Source organism: Mus caroli, chromosome 6 (genome assembly GCF_900094665.2).
Source record: "Mus caroli chromosome 6, CAROLI_EIJ_v1.1, whole genome shotgun sequence".
Taxonomy (NCBI): Eukaryota; Metazoa; Chordata; class Mammalia; order Rodentia; family Muridae; genus Mus; species Mus caroli.
In genome coordinates this window covers 140,665,468-140,682,130 of record NC_034575.1, presented here as the reverse complement: position 1 = coordinate 140,682,130, position 16,663 = coordinate 140,665,468, and the positions used below count along the sequence as shown (strand labels likewise).

At 43.0% G+C, this 16,663-nt stretch overlaps 1 protein-coding gene across 1 annotated transcript in view; it reads left to right on the top strand.

Annotated features, from left to right (window-relative positions):
• St8sia1 (ST8 alpha-N-acetyl-neuraminide alpha-2,8-sialyltransferase 1) overlaps positions 1–16,536 on the top strand; it is a 131,005-nt gene extending 114,469 nt beyond the window's left edge. The window contains exon 5 of the mRNA XM_021165388.1: positions 15,450–16,536. Within this exon, the coding sequence (XP_021021047.1) occupies positions 15,450–15,936 (487 nt within the window). The 3' untranslated portion in view covers positions 15,937–16,536. The remainder of the gene's footprint in view (positions 1–15,449) is intronic.
• The last annotated feature ends 127 nt before the right edge of the window (positions 16,537–16,663 follow it).

The following is a 16,663-nucleotide window of genomic DNA, read 5'->3' as shown; positions in this document are numbered from 1 at the left end:
ATGAACATACAAGAAGCCTACAGAACTTCAAATAGACTTGACCAGAAAAGAAATTCCTCCTGTCACATAATAATCAAAATGCCAAATGCACTAAACAAAGAAAGAATATTAAAAGCAGTAAGGGAAAAAGGTCAAGTAACATATAAAGGCAGACCTATCAGAATTACACCAGACTTCTCACCAGACACTATGAAAGCTAGAAGATCCTGGGCAGATGTCATACAGACCCTAAGGGAACACAAATGCCAGTCTAGGCTACTAAATCCAGTAAAACTCTCAATTACCATAGATGGAGAAACCAAGATATTCCATGACAAAAACAAATTTGCACAATACCTTTCCACAAATCCAGCCTTTCAAAGGATAATAAATGGAAAACTCAACCATTGGAAGAAAACTACACCCTAGTAGTAGAAACAAGAAAATAATCTTTTAACAAACCAAAAAGAAGATAGCCACATAAACCTAATTCCACCTCTAACAACAAAAATAACAGGAAGCCACAATCACTTTTCCTTAATATCTCTTAACATCAATGGCCTCAATTCCCCAATAAAAAGACATAGAGTAACAGACTAGATATGTAAACAGGACCCAGCATTTTGCTGCATACAGGAAATGCACATCAGTGACAAAGATGGGCACTACCTCAGAATGAAGGGTTGGAAAACAGTTTTCCAAGCAAATGGTCCCAAGAAACAAGCTGGAGTAGTCATTCTAATAACAAATAAAATCAACTCTCAACCAAAAGTTATCAAAAAAGGATAAGGAGGACACGTCATAATGGTCAAAGGAAAAATCTACCAAGACGAACTCTCAGTTCTGAACATCGATGCTTCAAATGCAAGGCCAACCACATTCATAAAAGAAACTTTACTAAAGCTCAAAGCACACATGGCACCCCACACAATAACAGTGGGAAGCTTCAACACCCCACTCTCAGCAATGGACAGATCATGGAAACACCAACTACACAGAGGCACAGTGAAACTAACAGAAGATATGAACCAAATGGATCTAACAGATATTTATAGAACATTTCATCCTAAAGCAAAGGGATATACCTTTTTCTCAGCAACTCATGGTACCTTCTCCAAAATTGACCATGTAATTGGCCACAAAACAGGCCTTAACAGATACAAGAAGATTGAAATAATCCCACGCACCCTATCAGACCACCAGGGACTAAGGCTGGTCTTAAATACCAACAAAAACAATGGAAAACACACATTCATATGGAAACTGAATAATAACCCTCTACTCAATGATAACTTGGTCAAGGAAGAAATAAAGAAAGAAATTAAAGGCTTTTTAGAATTTAATTTAAGTGAAGACACATCATACTAAAACTTATGGGACACAATGAAAGCAGTGGTAAGAGGAAAACTCATAGCTCTAAGTGCCTCCAAAAAGAAACTGAAGAGAGCTTACACTAGCAGCTTGACAGCACACCTGAAAGCTCTAGAACAAAAAGAAGCAAATATACCCAAAAGGACTAGAGGGCAGGAAATAATCAGACCCAGGGCTGAAATCAACCAAATAGAAACAAAAAGAACAAAACAAAGAATCAAGAAAACCAGGAGCTGGTAATTTGAGAAAATCAACAAGATAGATAAACCCTTAGCCAGACTAACCAGAGGGCACAGAGACAGTATCCAAATTAATAAAACCAGAAATGAAAAGCGAGACATAACAATGGAAACTGTGGAAATTAAAAAAAAATCAGATCCTACTACAAAACCTGATACTCAACAAAATTGGAAAATCTGGACGAAATGGACAATTTTCTAGACAGATACTATGTTCCAAAGTTAAAACAGGATCAAATAAGTCATCTAAGCAGGTCCCACAACTCCTAAAGAAATAGAAGCAGTTATTAATAGTCTTCCAACAAAAAACAAAAAACAAAACAAAAAACCAAACAAAAAAACAAAACAAAAAAAAACCCTAGGACCAAATGGGTTTAGTGGAGAATTCTATCAGAGCTTCAAAGAAGACCTGATACCGATACTCTTCAAACTATTCCACAAAAGAGAAACAGAAGGAACACTACCCAATTCATTCTATGGAGCCACAGTTACGCTTACACCTAAACTACACAAAGACCAAATAAAGAAAGAGAACTTGAGACCAATCTCCCTTATGAACATTGATGCAGAAATACTCAATAAAATTCTTGCAAAACAAATCTAAGAACACATCAAAATGATCTTGCACCAGGATCAAGTAGGCTTCATCCCAGGAATGCAGGGATGGTTTAATATACCGAAATCCATCAATGTAATCCACTACATAAACAAACTCAAAGAAAAAAAAATCCACATAATCATTTCATTAGATGCTGAAAAAGCATTTGACAAAATTCAGCGTCCCTTCATGTTAAAATTCTTGGAAAGATCAGGAATTCAAGGCCCATATCTAAACAGTAAAAGCAATACACAGCAAAGCTGAGGCCAATATCAAACTAAATGGAGCAAACCTTGAAGCAATCCCACTAAAATCAGGGACTAGACAAGGCTGCCCACTCTCTCACTATCTATTCAATATAGTACTTGAAGTTCTAGTTAGAGCAATTAGACAACAAAAGGAGATCAAGGGGATACAAATTGGAAAGGAAGAAGTAAAAATATCACTATTTGCAGATGATGCGATATATATATATATATATATATATATATATATATATATATATAAGTGACCCCAAAAATTCCACCAGAGAACTCCTAAAGCTGATAAATAACTTTAGCAAAGTGGTTGGATATAGAATTAACTCAAACAAATCAGAAGCCTTCCTCCACTCAAAGCATAAACAGGCTGAGAAAGAAATTAGAATAACAACACCCTTCACAATAGTCACAAATAATATTACATACCTTGGTGTGACTCTAACCAAGCACGTATGACAAGAACTTCAAATATGTGAAGAAAGAAATCAAAGAAAATCTCAGAAGATGGAAAGATCTCCTATGGTCATGGATTGGCAGGATTAGTATAGTAAAAAAGTCCATCTCACCAAAAGCAATCTACAGATTCAAAGAAATGTTCAACATCCCTAGTCACTAGGGAAATGCAAATCAAAACAACCCTGAGATTCCACTTCACAACAGTGAGAATAGCTAAAATAAAAAACTCAGGTGACAGCAGTTGCTGGTGAGGATGTGGAGAAAGAAGAACACTCCTCCATTGTTGGTGGGGTGCAAGCTGGTATAACCACTCTGGAAATCAATCTGGCAGTTCCTTAGAAAATTGTACATAGTATTACCTGAGGACCCAGCTATACCACTCTTGGGCATATACCCAGAAGATGCCCCAAGGAAGATGTAATAAGGACACATGCTCCACTATGTTCATAGCAGCCTTATTTATTATTAATACAATAGAAGCTGGAGAGAACTCAGATATCCTTCAACAGAGGAATGGATACAGAAAATGTGATACATTGACACTATGGAAGACCACTCAGCTATTAAAAATGATGAATTCATGAAATTCTTAGCAAATAGATGGAACTAGAAAATATCATCCTGAGTGAGGTAACCCAATCACAAAAGAACACACATGGTATGCACTAAGTGAATATTAGCTCTAAAGCTCCAAATACCCAAGATACAATTCACAGGCCACATGAAGCTCAAGAATAAGGAAGACCAAAGTGTGGATGTTTCAGTCCTTCTTAGAAGGAGGAACAAAATGCTCACTGAAGGATATATGGAGACAAAGTATGGAGTAGAGACTGAAGGAAAGGCCATCCAGAGACTGTCCCACCTGGGGATTTATCCTATATACAGTCACCAAGCCCCTACACTGTTGTGGATGCCAAGAAGTGCATGCTGAAAGTGCATGCTTGATATAGCTGTCTCCTGCCAGAGCCTGACAAATACAGAGGTGGATACTCACAGCCAACCAATGTACTGAATGCAGGGTCCCCAATGGAGGAATTAGAGAAAGGACTGAAGGAGCTAAAGGGGTTTGCAACCCCATAGGAAGAACAACAATGTCAACCAACCAGACCTCCCAGTGCTCCCAGGGACGAAGCTAACAACCAAGGAGTACACATGGCTCCAGTTTGCATATGTAGCAGAGGACAGCCTTGTCAGGCATCAATGGAAGGAGAAGTCCTTGGTCCTATGAAGGCTCAATAGATGCCCCAGTGTAGGGGAATGGAGGGTGCAGAGATGGGAGTGGGTAGGTGGGTGGAGGAACACCCTCATAGAAGCAGGGGGAGGGGAGATGGGATAGGGGGTTTACAGGAGTGGGAGAACCCGGGAAAGGGGATAACATTTGAGATGTAAATAAAGAAAATATCCAATAAAAATTAAAATAAAATAAATATAATAAAAAAGGTTAATAGTTTTAAAGATGTTAAGTGAGACACATGACATTAGGCTGAACAAAAGATGGCATTAAGTCTGCACCATTCTGACTCCCTATAGACCTGAAACTCTGAGTCCACAGAGGAGAGTTTTGTTTGTGTTAATTTGTCATCTTGGATAAGTGACCTTGTGGGGATGAGGGTTAATGAGGGGTAGACTGCTGTCTTAGGCAGGGTTTTACTGCTGTGAGCAGACACCATGACCAAGGCAAGTCTTATAAAAAAACAACATTTAATTGGGGCTGGCTTACAAGGTCAGAGGTTCAGTCCATTATCATCAAGGTGGGAGCATGGCAGCATCCAGGCAGGCATGGCACAGGCAGAGCTGAGATTTCTAGTCTTCATCCAAAGGCTGCTAGTGGAAGACTGACTTCCAGGCAACTAGGGTGAGGATCTTATACCCACACCCACAGTGACACACCTACTCCAACCAGGTCATACCTATTCCAACGAGGCCACACCTCCAAATGGTGCCACTCCCTGGTCCAAGAATATACAAGCCATCACCTGGATAGAGATAAAGGGTACTTAGAGGATGTTGTACATGGGGTCCTGGAGAAGTAGAGAGGGTGTGAGGCTCAGGTCACAAGTGAATGACTGTCAGTCAGCAGGAGAGTGGGATGTAACTTTCCATAGGAAAAACCTTGTAGCTTGGATCTGTAGGCCAAGCTGAGTGAGAAGCTGTCTGTTACAGTCCCTATAACAGTCAGATCTCCTTCCCACCATCCTGGTACCCTTCACAGAGCTACAGCAAGAAGGGTCCCCCTTCACAGAGCTACACCAGGCTTAGATAGAACAGCATGGGTTAAGCAAGAGCCTTGGTGTGCAGAGTGTGAGGTTTGTATGTGGTATTGTACTTATGAGGTAATCTGTACCTGTGTGGTACCTGCACCTGTGTGGTACCTGCACCTGTGTGGTTGTGGTATCTGCACCTGTGTGGTATTTGCACCTGTGTGGTACCTGCACCTGTGTTGTTGTGGTACCTGCACCTGTGTGGTATTTGCACCTGTGTGGTACCTGCACCTGTGTGGTATCTGCACCTTTGTGGTACCTGCACCTGTGTGGTCACAGGTGCATGCTTGTGCTTGCGCACAGAGGGTAGGGGAGTACATTGGGCGTCTTCTTCATTCACTCTCTATTTAATCCTTAGGGACAGGATCTCTCCATAAATTTGAAGCTAGTGTTTCAGCTAGGCTAGCAGCTATCATGCCCCAGTCTTCTTCCTTCCCCTATCCCCAGCACCACTGGGGTCACAGGCATGTGAGAACATGCCTAGTGTGTTACATAAGTGTTGAGAATCCAAACTCAGCCCCTCACCCATGTGTATGTAGCAAGTGCTCTCACCCACTGAACCATCTTCCCAGCTTCCTAAGTGGAAATTTGTTGACTATTTCTATAATTTAATTGTGTCACTCTTTATCACAGATTATCACTAATATTACAAATAAGAATCCAGGCCGGTTTAGAACTCACAGAGATCTAGCTGTCTCTCTCTGCCTCCCAAGAACTGGGAGTAAAGATGTGCCCCACTGTGCCCCACCCACAAGTCTATTTTGGAAGCAATAGTTATCAGTCCTTTGCTTATTGGATTTTGCTGTTATGGTAGGGAGCTTTTTGTGTCCCCAGGTCTTACAGACAACCCTTGTGTTTTTCTCAGTTTGTATATAGGTATCCTAATTCTATCTGAAATTAAATTTCCTGAACGATGGAGCAAACATTTATCTTGGCTCTGACTGTTGATTACCTGGCAGTCCTGGTCCATGTACAATCTCACGAAAGCTAGTTTGAAAAGTCATTAATCAGACGAGGAGTCCTCAAGTGTGGAGAGGTGTACCCAGTCTCTGGGGCCTCCTGAGTTACTGCAGTTCTATGCTCAGATTTGGCACTGCAAGTCGCCTCTCCCCCAGTCCCGTCCACCTTCCACCACTCCTTCACTGAGTGTGGTCCTGAATACATGCTCTGATTTAGTTTATACCTTTCCGGTGAAATTCAGGCTCATCTCAAATTTTACTTTAAAATAATAATTGAGACTATGTGGAATTTGCACATGTATGTGGGGAAGACTAAAAAAAAAAAAACACTATCCATTTTAATGTCTCTGTAAAATATCACACATTTGTTAAATTTGTCTCGGGTTGTGTGGAGTTGTGTTATAATAATAATTGAAATATTTTGTTATATTTAAAAAAAACCCTCCATGACTGTGTGTAGTAAGATTATCTTGTGCAAACGCATATCTCTGCTGGCTCCAATAAATATTTCAGTTGGCTTTGCTGTCTACACTACGTGGATGGGTAACTGACAGACCTCCTCTTACAGACATCTTTGTAAGAGCTTTTCTCCCACAGTGTGTATGTCTTTATGTTGCTGAGTTCTTATTTTAATACTTTTTGATGACAGTGTGGCCTCTACAGCAGGTGTTTCATAATATTGATTTCCCTTTTGTAACAAAATGTGCAGGCACTTTTAGAAGCTTCTATCCTATATTTTAAAAATGTATATTTTTAAACTGAAGACTCGCTATGTTGGCTTGTGAATTTTTAATATCTGTGGTTTTATGTGTGTACATATACATACATACATGCATACACATACACACATATGTGGATGCATACATGTACAATACACATATTTATGTACACATGCATTCACATGCATATGCACAAGTACCATACATACATGTATGCATACATGCATATATACGTGCATGAATACACACACATGCATGCATATATACATATATACATGGATGCCTACATGTATATACACATGCATATACATGTATAATGCAATCATACATGTATACATATGTGCATATGTCCATATATACACACACATATATAGGTAGATAGATACATAGATGCATACATACTTATATATTATCTTTTTAGTGACATAAAAATTTTAACACTTTTGTAAGTTTTTCAGGATCTTAAAAATTAGATATTCAGTTTTATAAAAATGATGCACACCCACAGTTTTTTTTTTTAACAATCTAAGAGAACAATAAAGCTGAAAAAGAAAAGCAGCTGTCTCCCCTCAGCCCCCCTCCCCTACACCCTCAAGTCATCTTTCAAGAAATCAATTTTTTCCAGTGTCTTTGGCTGACTTTTTTTCTTCTTTGATTTGAAAGCAGCATGCTTAATTACAGTTTTAAAATTTCTAATGTATGTATTGATTTCTTGTGGGAAAGTAAAGATTGATCTCTCTTCTCGTGGCCCTCACAGCAGGCCAGACCTGCGCACTGTGCTTTGCTGGGCTCCCCGCTCAGGTCATGCCTGCGCGCTGCTGGCTACAAACACGAAGCTCGCCGGACAAACAGCCTTGGTGCACTGTTTTCCATTCCGCTCGACTTAAGTTTTTTCTGAGACTTACAGAGGCCCTCTGTGCAGCACTGGTTCATGCTACATTCCTGTGGGAGCCCCAGCAACCCCTTGCAATTGCCCCGCTTTGGGCCTGTTAGGGCAATCACGGATATTGAGATGACTGTCCTGGAGGTTCCGGCTTCTGCCCAACACTATTTGATGGATGGCATCGAGACTACCATGCAGCTGTATTCCTGGAGCGTCCCTCTGCCAGAACCCATAATGTCTCTCTATTTTTTAACAGCCAGCAACTCTTGTTACCTATTCTCCTTTTTATATCACCCTAGTCTGGATCCAATCATAATTAATATTTTTTTATTTTTAATATTTTTATTACATATTTTCCTCAATTACATTTCCAATGCTATCCCAAAAGTCCCCCATAGCGCCCCCCACTTCCCTACCCACCCATTCCCATTCTTTTGGCCCTGGCATTCCCCTATATTGGGGCATATAAAGTTTGCAAGTCCAATGGGCCTCTCTTTCCATTGATGGCCGACTAGGCCATCTTTCGATACATATGCAGCTAGAGACAAGAGCTCCGGGGTTCTGGTTAGTACATCATGTTGTTCCAACAATAGGGTTGCAGATCCCTTTAGCTCCTTGGGTACTTTCTCTAGCTTCTCCATTGGGAGCCCTGTGATACATCCAATAGCTGACTGTGAGCATCCACTCCTGTGTTTGCTAGGCCCCGGCATCGTCTCACAAGAGACAGCTATATTTGGGTCCTTTCAGCAAAATCTTGCTAGTGTATGCAATGGTGTCAGCGTTTAGAAGCTGATTATGGGACGGATCCCTGGATACGGCAGTCTCTAAATGGTCCATCCTTTCATCACAGCTACGAACTTTGTCTCTGTAACTCCTTCCCTGGGTGTTTTGTTCCCAATTCTAAGAAGGTGCACAGTGTCCACACTTTGGTCTTCATTCTTCTTGAGTTTCATGCGTTTATCAAATTGTATCTTATATCTTGGGTATCCTAAGTTTTGGGCTAATATCCACTTATCAATGAATACATATTGTGTGAGTTCTTTTGTGATTGTGTTACTTCACTCAAGATGATGCCCTCCAGGTCCATCCATTTGGCTAGGAATTTCATAAATTCATTCTTTTTAATAGCTGAGTAGTACTCCATTGTGTAAATGTACCATAATTTCTGTATCCATTCCTCTGTTGAGGGACATCTGGGTTCTTTCCAGCTTCTGGCTATTATAAATAGGGCTGCTATGATTAATATTTTTAAACAGACTAATATAGATTTCAAGACATTTCTTTTTGATCTTCTAATGGTCTTGGCTCCTTCAGTTTCTGAGTTCCAGGCTGTCCCCAGTGCTCTGAAGTCTCGACTCTCTGTTCTTATGTCAGGACCTGTTAAAGGTGGCCTTTGCTGAAGTTGAGACTGTGACACTCTAGGTTTCTCTTGGGTGACTCCCAGGAGTCATTGTACGCAGTCACGTGCAGATCTTTGTTCCTGTGCTGGTGAGGGTTAATTTCCTTCATTCCTCTGGGCTATGTAAGTCTGCCTGTGGATGTTGTGTGCACAGAATGTTGCCAGTTTACCCCAGGCTGAGCACACATCTGCCTGGACATACTACCTCTTCACCCATGCACTGATAACAGACAGAGCATGGCGTTTGAGTCTGACCCACTGTGTGCCCCTAATACCTCACATTCATACTGATAACCTGCTGACTGTCTCCTGACCGTGGGCACAGGATGTGTCACCTTTTCTACTCTTCAAGTTGCTTCTTGCTTTGGTTTCTCTATGGTTTTTGTTCTGTTTTGTTTTCTGTGGACAATTTTTATGGAGGGGGTTTCCCCAAAGCCTGGCAACCCACGGAGGGGGGGGTCCCCAAAAGTCTGCCTCCTTTCTTGCTTTCACTGTGGCTATGGATCTTTGAAAAACCATCGTTTGTCTTATTTCTGGAGATTGAATGAAGGGAGAGAGAAATAGAGCCTTTCTGTTTGTAGACCTTGCTCAATTTGTAATCCTGGCAATGTGTAATAACCAGCAACCTGTTAACCAAACAGTTTAATCTTCTCATCAATTGAGACTTGGAGTCTGTTCTGCGCCAGTGCTTTAGACGGTAAGTCCCACCGGTGCCCAGCCACTTTTTAGCTCCGTTGTAAATATTTTCAGAGCTATTTCCCTTCTATGGCAGCTGTCTTATGTTTCATAGGACAGCGCTCTGCTCCGTGGCGTCAGCAATTTTGTTAGTATCTTCCGAGAATCTAAAGCCCACAGGTTTCCGTTTGATTTTCTGTTATCTATATTTCCAGTAGCTGTCTTGCTCTACTAGAAGTTATATTGACGTTTGCTTGTGGAGCACGAATTTGTTTCTTAAGGTTCTTAAGTATCTCAGTGTCTTCATTAAATAAAAACTCAGTTTTCCTTGTTTTAAAGTTTTGCTTTGCTTTCGAAACAAGGTCTGGATATGTAGCCCAGGATAGCCTGGAGTTCTCTGGGTAGCCCCAGGTGGCCTCAAACTCAACCAACCTTCCTTCCTCAGCCTTGAATACTCAGATTACAGGCATGAGTACTGTTTTGGTTTTTAATCTTAATGTAATTTTAGTATATGGGCTGCTGAACTGAGAACTCCATTTAATTTTAGTATGTGATACACAGCTCTTCTGAGCTATAGTATAAAATGTAGAGGGTTAAATAGATGGATTCTCTCCTCTCCGGGGTATATACAGCCTTAACAGATACATTGACTCTTTTTTTTTTTTAGAAATTCACTGACTTTTACTAATTTTAGTTTAGTTCCTATTACTACTGTTCTTTGTTTATGCATTTGTCTATTATGTATACACATGCAAGTAGGCACTGGTGCACCATAGTCAAGTCTCTCCTTCCACCGGGTGACTCCCAGGATTGCAGCCTCATCCTGCCTATACCCACTGAGCAATCCTACCTGCTGTGCATTGTGTTTTTCCATTTTGTAGCTCAGGCTGGCCTGGAATTTATTATGTAGCTTAGGTTAGTATCCAAATCATGATATTGCTCCTACTTCAGACCACTCAGTGCTTGGTGGGCTTCAGCCACTGCAGTAGCCAAAGAAGGCCATTAAACGGTTCAGTGAGGATGAGGGGGTTCACTGTAAGTGTTTGGTTTGGGTCTTCACGAGTCTGTGGGGGTGTCACTGGGGTGGCAAATGGATAAGTGACTCTAATTGTGTGAAGTGAGTTGTGGTGCACACAGAACCCTAGCCAGGGTCAGAAGGCAGAGCTAGTGCCACTCCTCTGTGGTCCTAACAGGACTTTATAACAAGTTAGCAAAATTCAAAACCAACACTGTTAAACTATTGATCAATAAATGGTAACTGCATCAGCTAGGCAGTGAACAATCACAGAGCTGAGTTGAGGACAGTTTTAAAATTACATTTTATTTACCTACTTTGTGTTTCTGCTGGAGGCAATAAGGAAGGAAAACAACTGTCCCAGGATACTGATGGTAGATGAGAGACAGCGTGTAGCTCACAGGGTGGGTGTATCAAGAAGAATTTTTGAAATCAAATTCTAGCCTATTGTAATAGTCATTTCATGGTGTGTTTGCCTGCGCCACGGTTACGTTGCATACTTGGAATAAACACATTTTTGAACTGCCAGAAACTGGTTAATTAAAGCTGGGGAAGGGAGGCTAGTTCCCATGTCTAGAAGCCAGAGGGGGTGATTCCCTAGAGGAGGGGAAATCCTCCTTTGAGTATGAGCATTTGGGAAGAGGTACAAAGCTGGTTGTAAGGGACAAAGGGGAGGAGGGTGTAGTTAGGGATGCAGAAGAGGCACTGAAGGACAGGCAGAGATCACTCACACGAATGCTCCATTGTATATGTCTTTTCTCATCGCTGTGAGAAACACCTGGAAGCTTAGGGAAGGCTTAGGGAAGCATTTGTTCATCCCGGAGGGACAGGCATGGCAACCGGATAGGCATGGCGGCAGGTGGCTGATTGCACCACGTGTGCAGTTAGGAAACAGAGGTGCATGCTGGGATTCGGCTGGCTTTCCCTCCTTTGCTCCAGTCATTGGCCTCAGCCCAAGGATGAGTGAGGCTCACCTTTACAGCTAGTCTTCCCTCCTTACAGGACCCTTTCTAGAAATACCTTTGTGGGTACACACAGGAGTGTATGTTTCCACGGGGAATATAGTAAACCCATTCGAACTGGCAACAGTAACCATTGCATCTTCTAAGTGAGTGTATCTCACAGACCCAGATGGGTATAAATGTCCAGCAGTGGACTGACCAGAATTCCAGGCCGTGGGGTATCAATGAAGTCTGTAGGTTATTCTAGACAAAGCACAGGGTAGTTCAGTTAGGTTGTGTGTCTGCTGCTTCTTCATTGCTTGGAAGGCATTTTGGAAATTAGGAAAAGCGAAGGATGTGGGTGGGCAAGAGTGGAAACGATTGAGTAGCTGAGCAGAGCCCAGGTCCAACTTGAGAATTCATCAGAGAGATGTTGGCACCAGTCTAGAAAATGGTTGACTAATGTTTCTGAGCTTCCTAAGGCAATGGTTCTCAGCCTGTGGTCTCAACCGCTTTGGGTTAAATTACAGTTATTACCTAATATAAAATTACAGTTATGAAGTCCCAACAAAATAATTTTATAGTTGGGGTCGCCATCGTGTGAGGAACTGTATTAACGGGTGGGTGGCATCATTAGGAAAGTTGAGAACCACTGCTCTAGGTGAGTAACTTCTGGAGACACAGTCATCACCTTTCCCGTGGTTGGTGCCCTGGGGAAATGGCTCACGTGGCTTCCGGGTCAAGGGCATGCAGACAGTCTGGGAGGCCATCCTTCTGGGCTTGAGAGGCATCCTTCCTTCCTCTCGACAGATGAAGAGCCATGATTGCCCCAGTGCTTTGAATCTGGGTCGTCACAGCGACTCTCACACATTCACAACAGAGGCCTGCTTTGTCTCTGCAGGGACCTAAGTCTGGCTCCATTCTGCTCATGGCTGTTGCTGCTCTCCCTGTGGAGAATGTGAACCAGGACAACTGACCTCAAGAAGTCTTACTGTACTAGTTCACTGCCTGCCTCTGCCCACTTCCCTCCTGCCCTCTCTCCCTCCCCCTCTCCCTTCCCCTTTCTCTCTCCCTTCCCCTCTCTCCTTCTCTCTCTCCTTCCCCCTCTCTCCCCTCTCCTCCTTCTCTCCTTCTCTCCCACTCTCTCCCTTCCCTTCCTTCTTCCTCTTCCCATTCCCTCCCTCCCTTCTTTCCCTTCCCCTGCTCTCCATCACTCCCTCCCTCCCCTACTCTTTTCCCTTTCACCCGTTTCATTTTTGTTTACCCTGCATCCGCAGCCTCTTATCTGCTCTCCCAGCTGTCAGCCTCTTTACTTCCTAAACTTACCTCCTCAACCCTCTTTCGCAGCCTGACACTGATATGCTGTGGGCAACCACTGCGGCATGAAGGGCTCTCACCACAGGGTGACGGTGAGGGCAGAATGTTAGAGATAAGGGAGATATTTTACAGCTCGCCTTATCTTCAGCCACTGTCTAAACCAGCCTAACCTTCCCGTCCCAGGACCCACAAGCCTACCTAATTTTCATGGCGTTTTATGCACTTACCTATGGTCTTCTAGCTTTATGTTCCTCTGTTTCCCTAGCAAGAGCTTGTGAAGTGTTATCCATTCCATGGCTTTCTCTGACCCCACTCTCTTCCAAGGCTTAACCGATTGATTGGTTTTCATTGTTGTTATTGTTTGTTTGTTTGCTTGCTTGTTTGTGTTTTTTTTCTCCTGCATGCTATGATCCTTTGCAGATCTATCAAGTATGAAATTTGAGACACGTTATGCTGTGTTTGTAACACTTCTGTTTCCTTAATGGGACTTGGATTTCTTGAGTTAAAACATGAGGCATTAGCCTGAGGAGACGGCTTGGCAGGAGAAGCAGAGCAAGTATGAGGACCAGAGGTCAGATTTCCAGAGTGCACATAAAGATGGGCACAGTAGCCGGCATCCGTGATCTCAGCGGTTCCATGGTGGGATGAGGGACAGAGACAATAGCATCCCGGAAGCTTTGGGGGCAGCTAGCTTGGCTTATACAGCTACAAACAAAACGCAGAAACCAACACGGGAGGTCATGACTGACACCTAAGGTTGCCCACTGACCCCTACAATGCACAATATGCCCAAACTCACATACGCAAGCAAGATTAGTGAAAGATAGGTAAAGACACAATCAAGCCGTAATGGTATTTCTCTCCTGGCACTTACGTGGTAGTCCATACATTTCAGTTGCTTCCGTTTGAATCAGAGATTTCTTTCCACAGGCAGTCATGGATGATCAGAGGGAAGGAGAATTCTCCAGAAAGGCATATGGGCAGCTGTCTGGGTAAAGCTACAACTGTAACAAAACTTCCTTTTCCTACATAGCTGTGGTACTGTGCTCTGCTCTCTGTCTGGGATGCCCAGGCGCTGCCAACACACTGGCTAGAGAAGGTGGGGCAAAGTCCAGACGAGAGTCTACAGCCTGTGTTTCACTTTGGGGTATCAGACACTACTACATGCTGGACCTGAAGGGGAAAATGGGGTCTGGGGTGAATTCTGTGGTTCCTGGTTTCCTCTCTGGGTACCCGAGTACTGTTGGTGTACTGGAGTACTGGAGTACTGGAGTACTGGAGTACTGGAGTACTGGAGTACTGTTGGTGTACTGGGTACCCGAGTACTGTTGGTGTACTACCTAGAAGGGAAGACTAGAATGGGGGTCCAGGGTCCATGTTCATTCTCCAGGCATCTCCACGCTAGGCAGGAAGTGACAAGTGGAGCCCAAGAGGAACAGAATCTGGTCCAACTGGGAATGGGTGTGCAGTAGCAGAAGGGTGAGAGATGAGAAAAGCCTTTTGGGGAGTCTAAGGCATGGCTCTCTTAGGAGAAGGCCTTCCCTACAGCGATCTTTAAAGAAGCAGCTCTGAGACGATCCTTGCTTGTTCATCTTGCTTTCTTGGAAGTGGATGTGGGCACATACATTTTATGCAGGGTGAACCAGGGATTATATACCTCTTGGGGGAAGGTCATGAGAATATCAAGGAAGGGAAGGCCATTGGTTAAAGGGTAAGGCTATTTAGATACCTCATTAGCATGGAGACAAACTCCATGACTGAGTGCCTGTGAGCCTCTCAGTTGGTGGTCGAGGTTACCTGTCTAAAGCAGGCATGAAAGGCTGGGGAGGGGCTGCTCCACTCCTACTTCAGATCCCTGGGATTCCGGGGCTTTAAATATGCCTCACCTCACCAGTTCTTAGGCCTGTCTAGTAGCGCAATAACATGCCCTACATATAGTCTAAAAGTTAGAATAATGGACAACTAAACATTCCTAGAACATGATGTCTTACAAGTAATTCTTGTTAATGTTCAGATGAAGAAACCAGTTTTATGTTTCTGACACACCACACGTGTAGCTTTTACTGTAGCCACTGCCGCCACCGCCACCACCACCCCAGCCTCCAATCTTTATGAATTCACAAATGTTAAATCATTTTACATCCTAAGAGAGAACAAAATAAACAGTTGACATTAGTCGAGCAGAGCTTCATTGAGGAATGTTGACAAGTTCAAGGTAAGAGTGTTTGATAAGTTGGGGTATTTGATGCGAAGTTCCGAGTAAAGTGTTTCTCACGCGCTCTGTTTGATGAATGACCCAAGCCTTCAGAGGACTGTGTGAGCGGGCTTTGATCTGTCTCGGTGTCTGAGGTTTAATTGGAACTTTTGTTTCCCATAGATTTGAAAACCTGCTGTGGTCCAGAAAGAAGTTTGTGGACAACATGAAGATCTATAACCACAGTTACATCTACATGCCTGCCTTCTCTATGAAGACAGGCACAGAGCCGTCCCTCCGTGTGTATTACACACTGAAAGATGTTGGAGCCAATCAAACAGTGCTTTTTGCTAACCCCAACTTTCTTCGGAACATTGGAAAGTTCTGGAAGAGTAGGGGGATCCACGCCAAGCGCCTGTCTACAGGACTCTTTTTGGTGAGTGCAGCCTTGGGCCTCTGTGAGGAGGTGTCCATCTATGGCTTCTGGCCCTTCTCGGTGAACATGCAAGGGGAACCCATCAGCCACCACTACTATGACAACGTCTTGCCCTTCTCAGGCTACCATGCCATGCCTGAGGAATTCCTTCAGCTTTGGTATCTTCACAAAATCGGCGCGCTGAGGATGCAGCTGGACCCGTGTGAGGAGCCGTCACCACAGCCCACTTCCTAGGGACTCCAGAAGAAGAAAGGACGGGATGGGGGATATTTTTGCTAGTTTTTTTTTTTTTTATGTGACTTCTAAAAAGAATTGCCAAAGTGTGTCATGGATTGGCATGATAGGAAACAAACAAAACCCAAGCAAAACTGCTTTTGATGTTGGCTTGGAGAACAACAAGAAATAAAATGTCCCGGGGAATGTTTTTATAGTGTTGTGGATTTGCAAGCGGGACAACCCCAAGGAGACGATGATGGCAGAGCACATGTCTGTGGTTCAAATCAAGAAGATGTGATTCGAGGACCAGATGAACTCTTGTTGCTGAGGCTGAGGGGCCCATCATGGCAGCCTGTGGGAGATGCTGGGGTATTGCTGACTGTCAATATACACTGGCATCATAATCATTTTAAAGATCCGTCTTATTGAGACTGGCATTAGAACTATAGGTTTTTAAAAAAATATTGTTGATTTTTGCCCTTTTCAGGGCTATGGGTGGGTAATGGTATAGACTTACAAAACCCTTCCTGCTGATTATTGTGATTCGTTAAAACAAGTCTATGATGACTATAGTCCCCTCCACTAGTATGGTTTTAAATAAGCATCGCTTCTTGCCTCCTTTTGGTTAAGTCTACTTAGCATGAAGCTCTGTTGAGTTTAGACTGTGTTGATCTATTGTCTAGATCACACGAGCCATTTCTTCACATCAGAAGTTGAGAGGGAAACTAAATTTTAGGTCCCCATT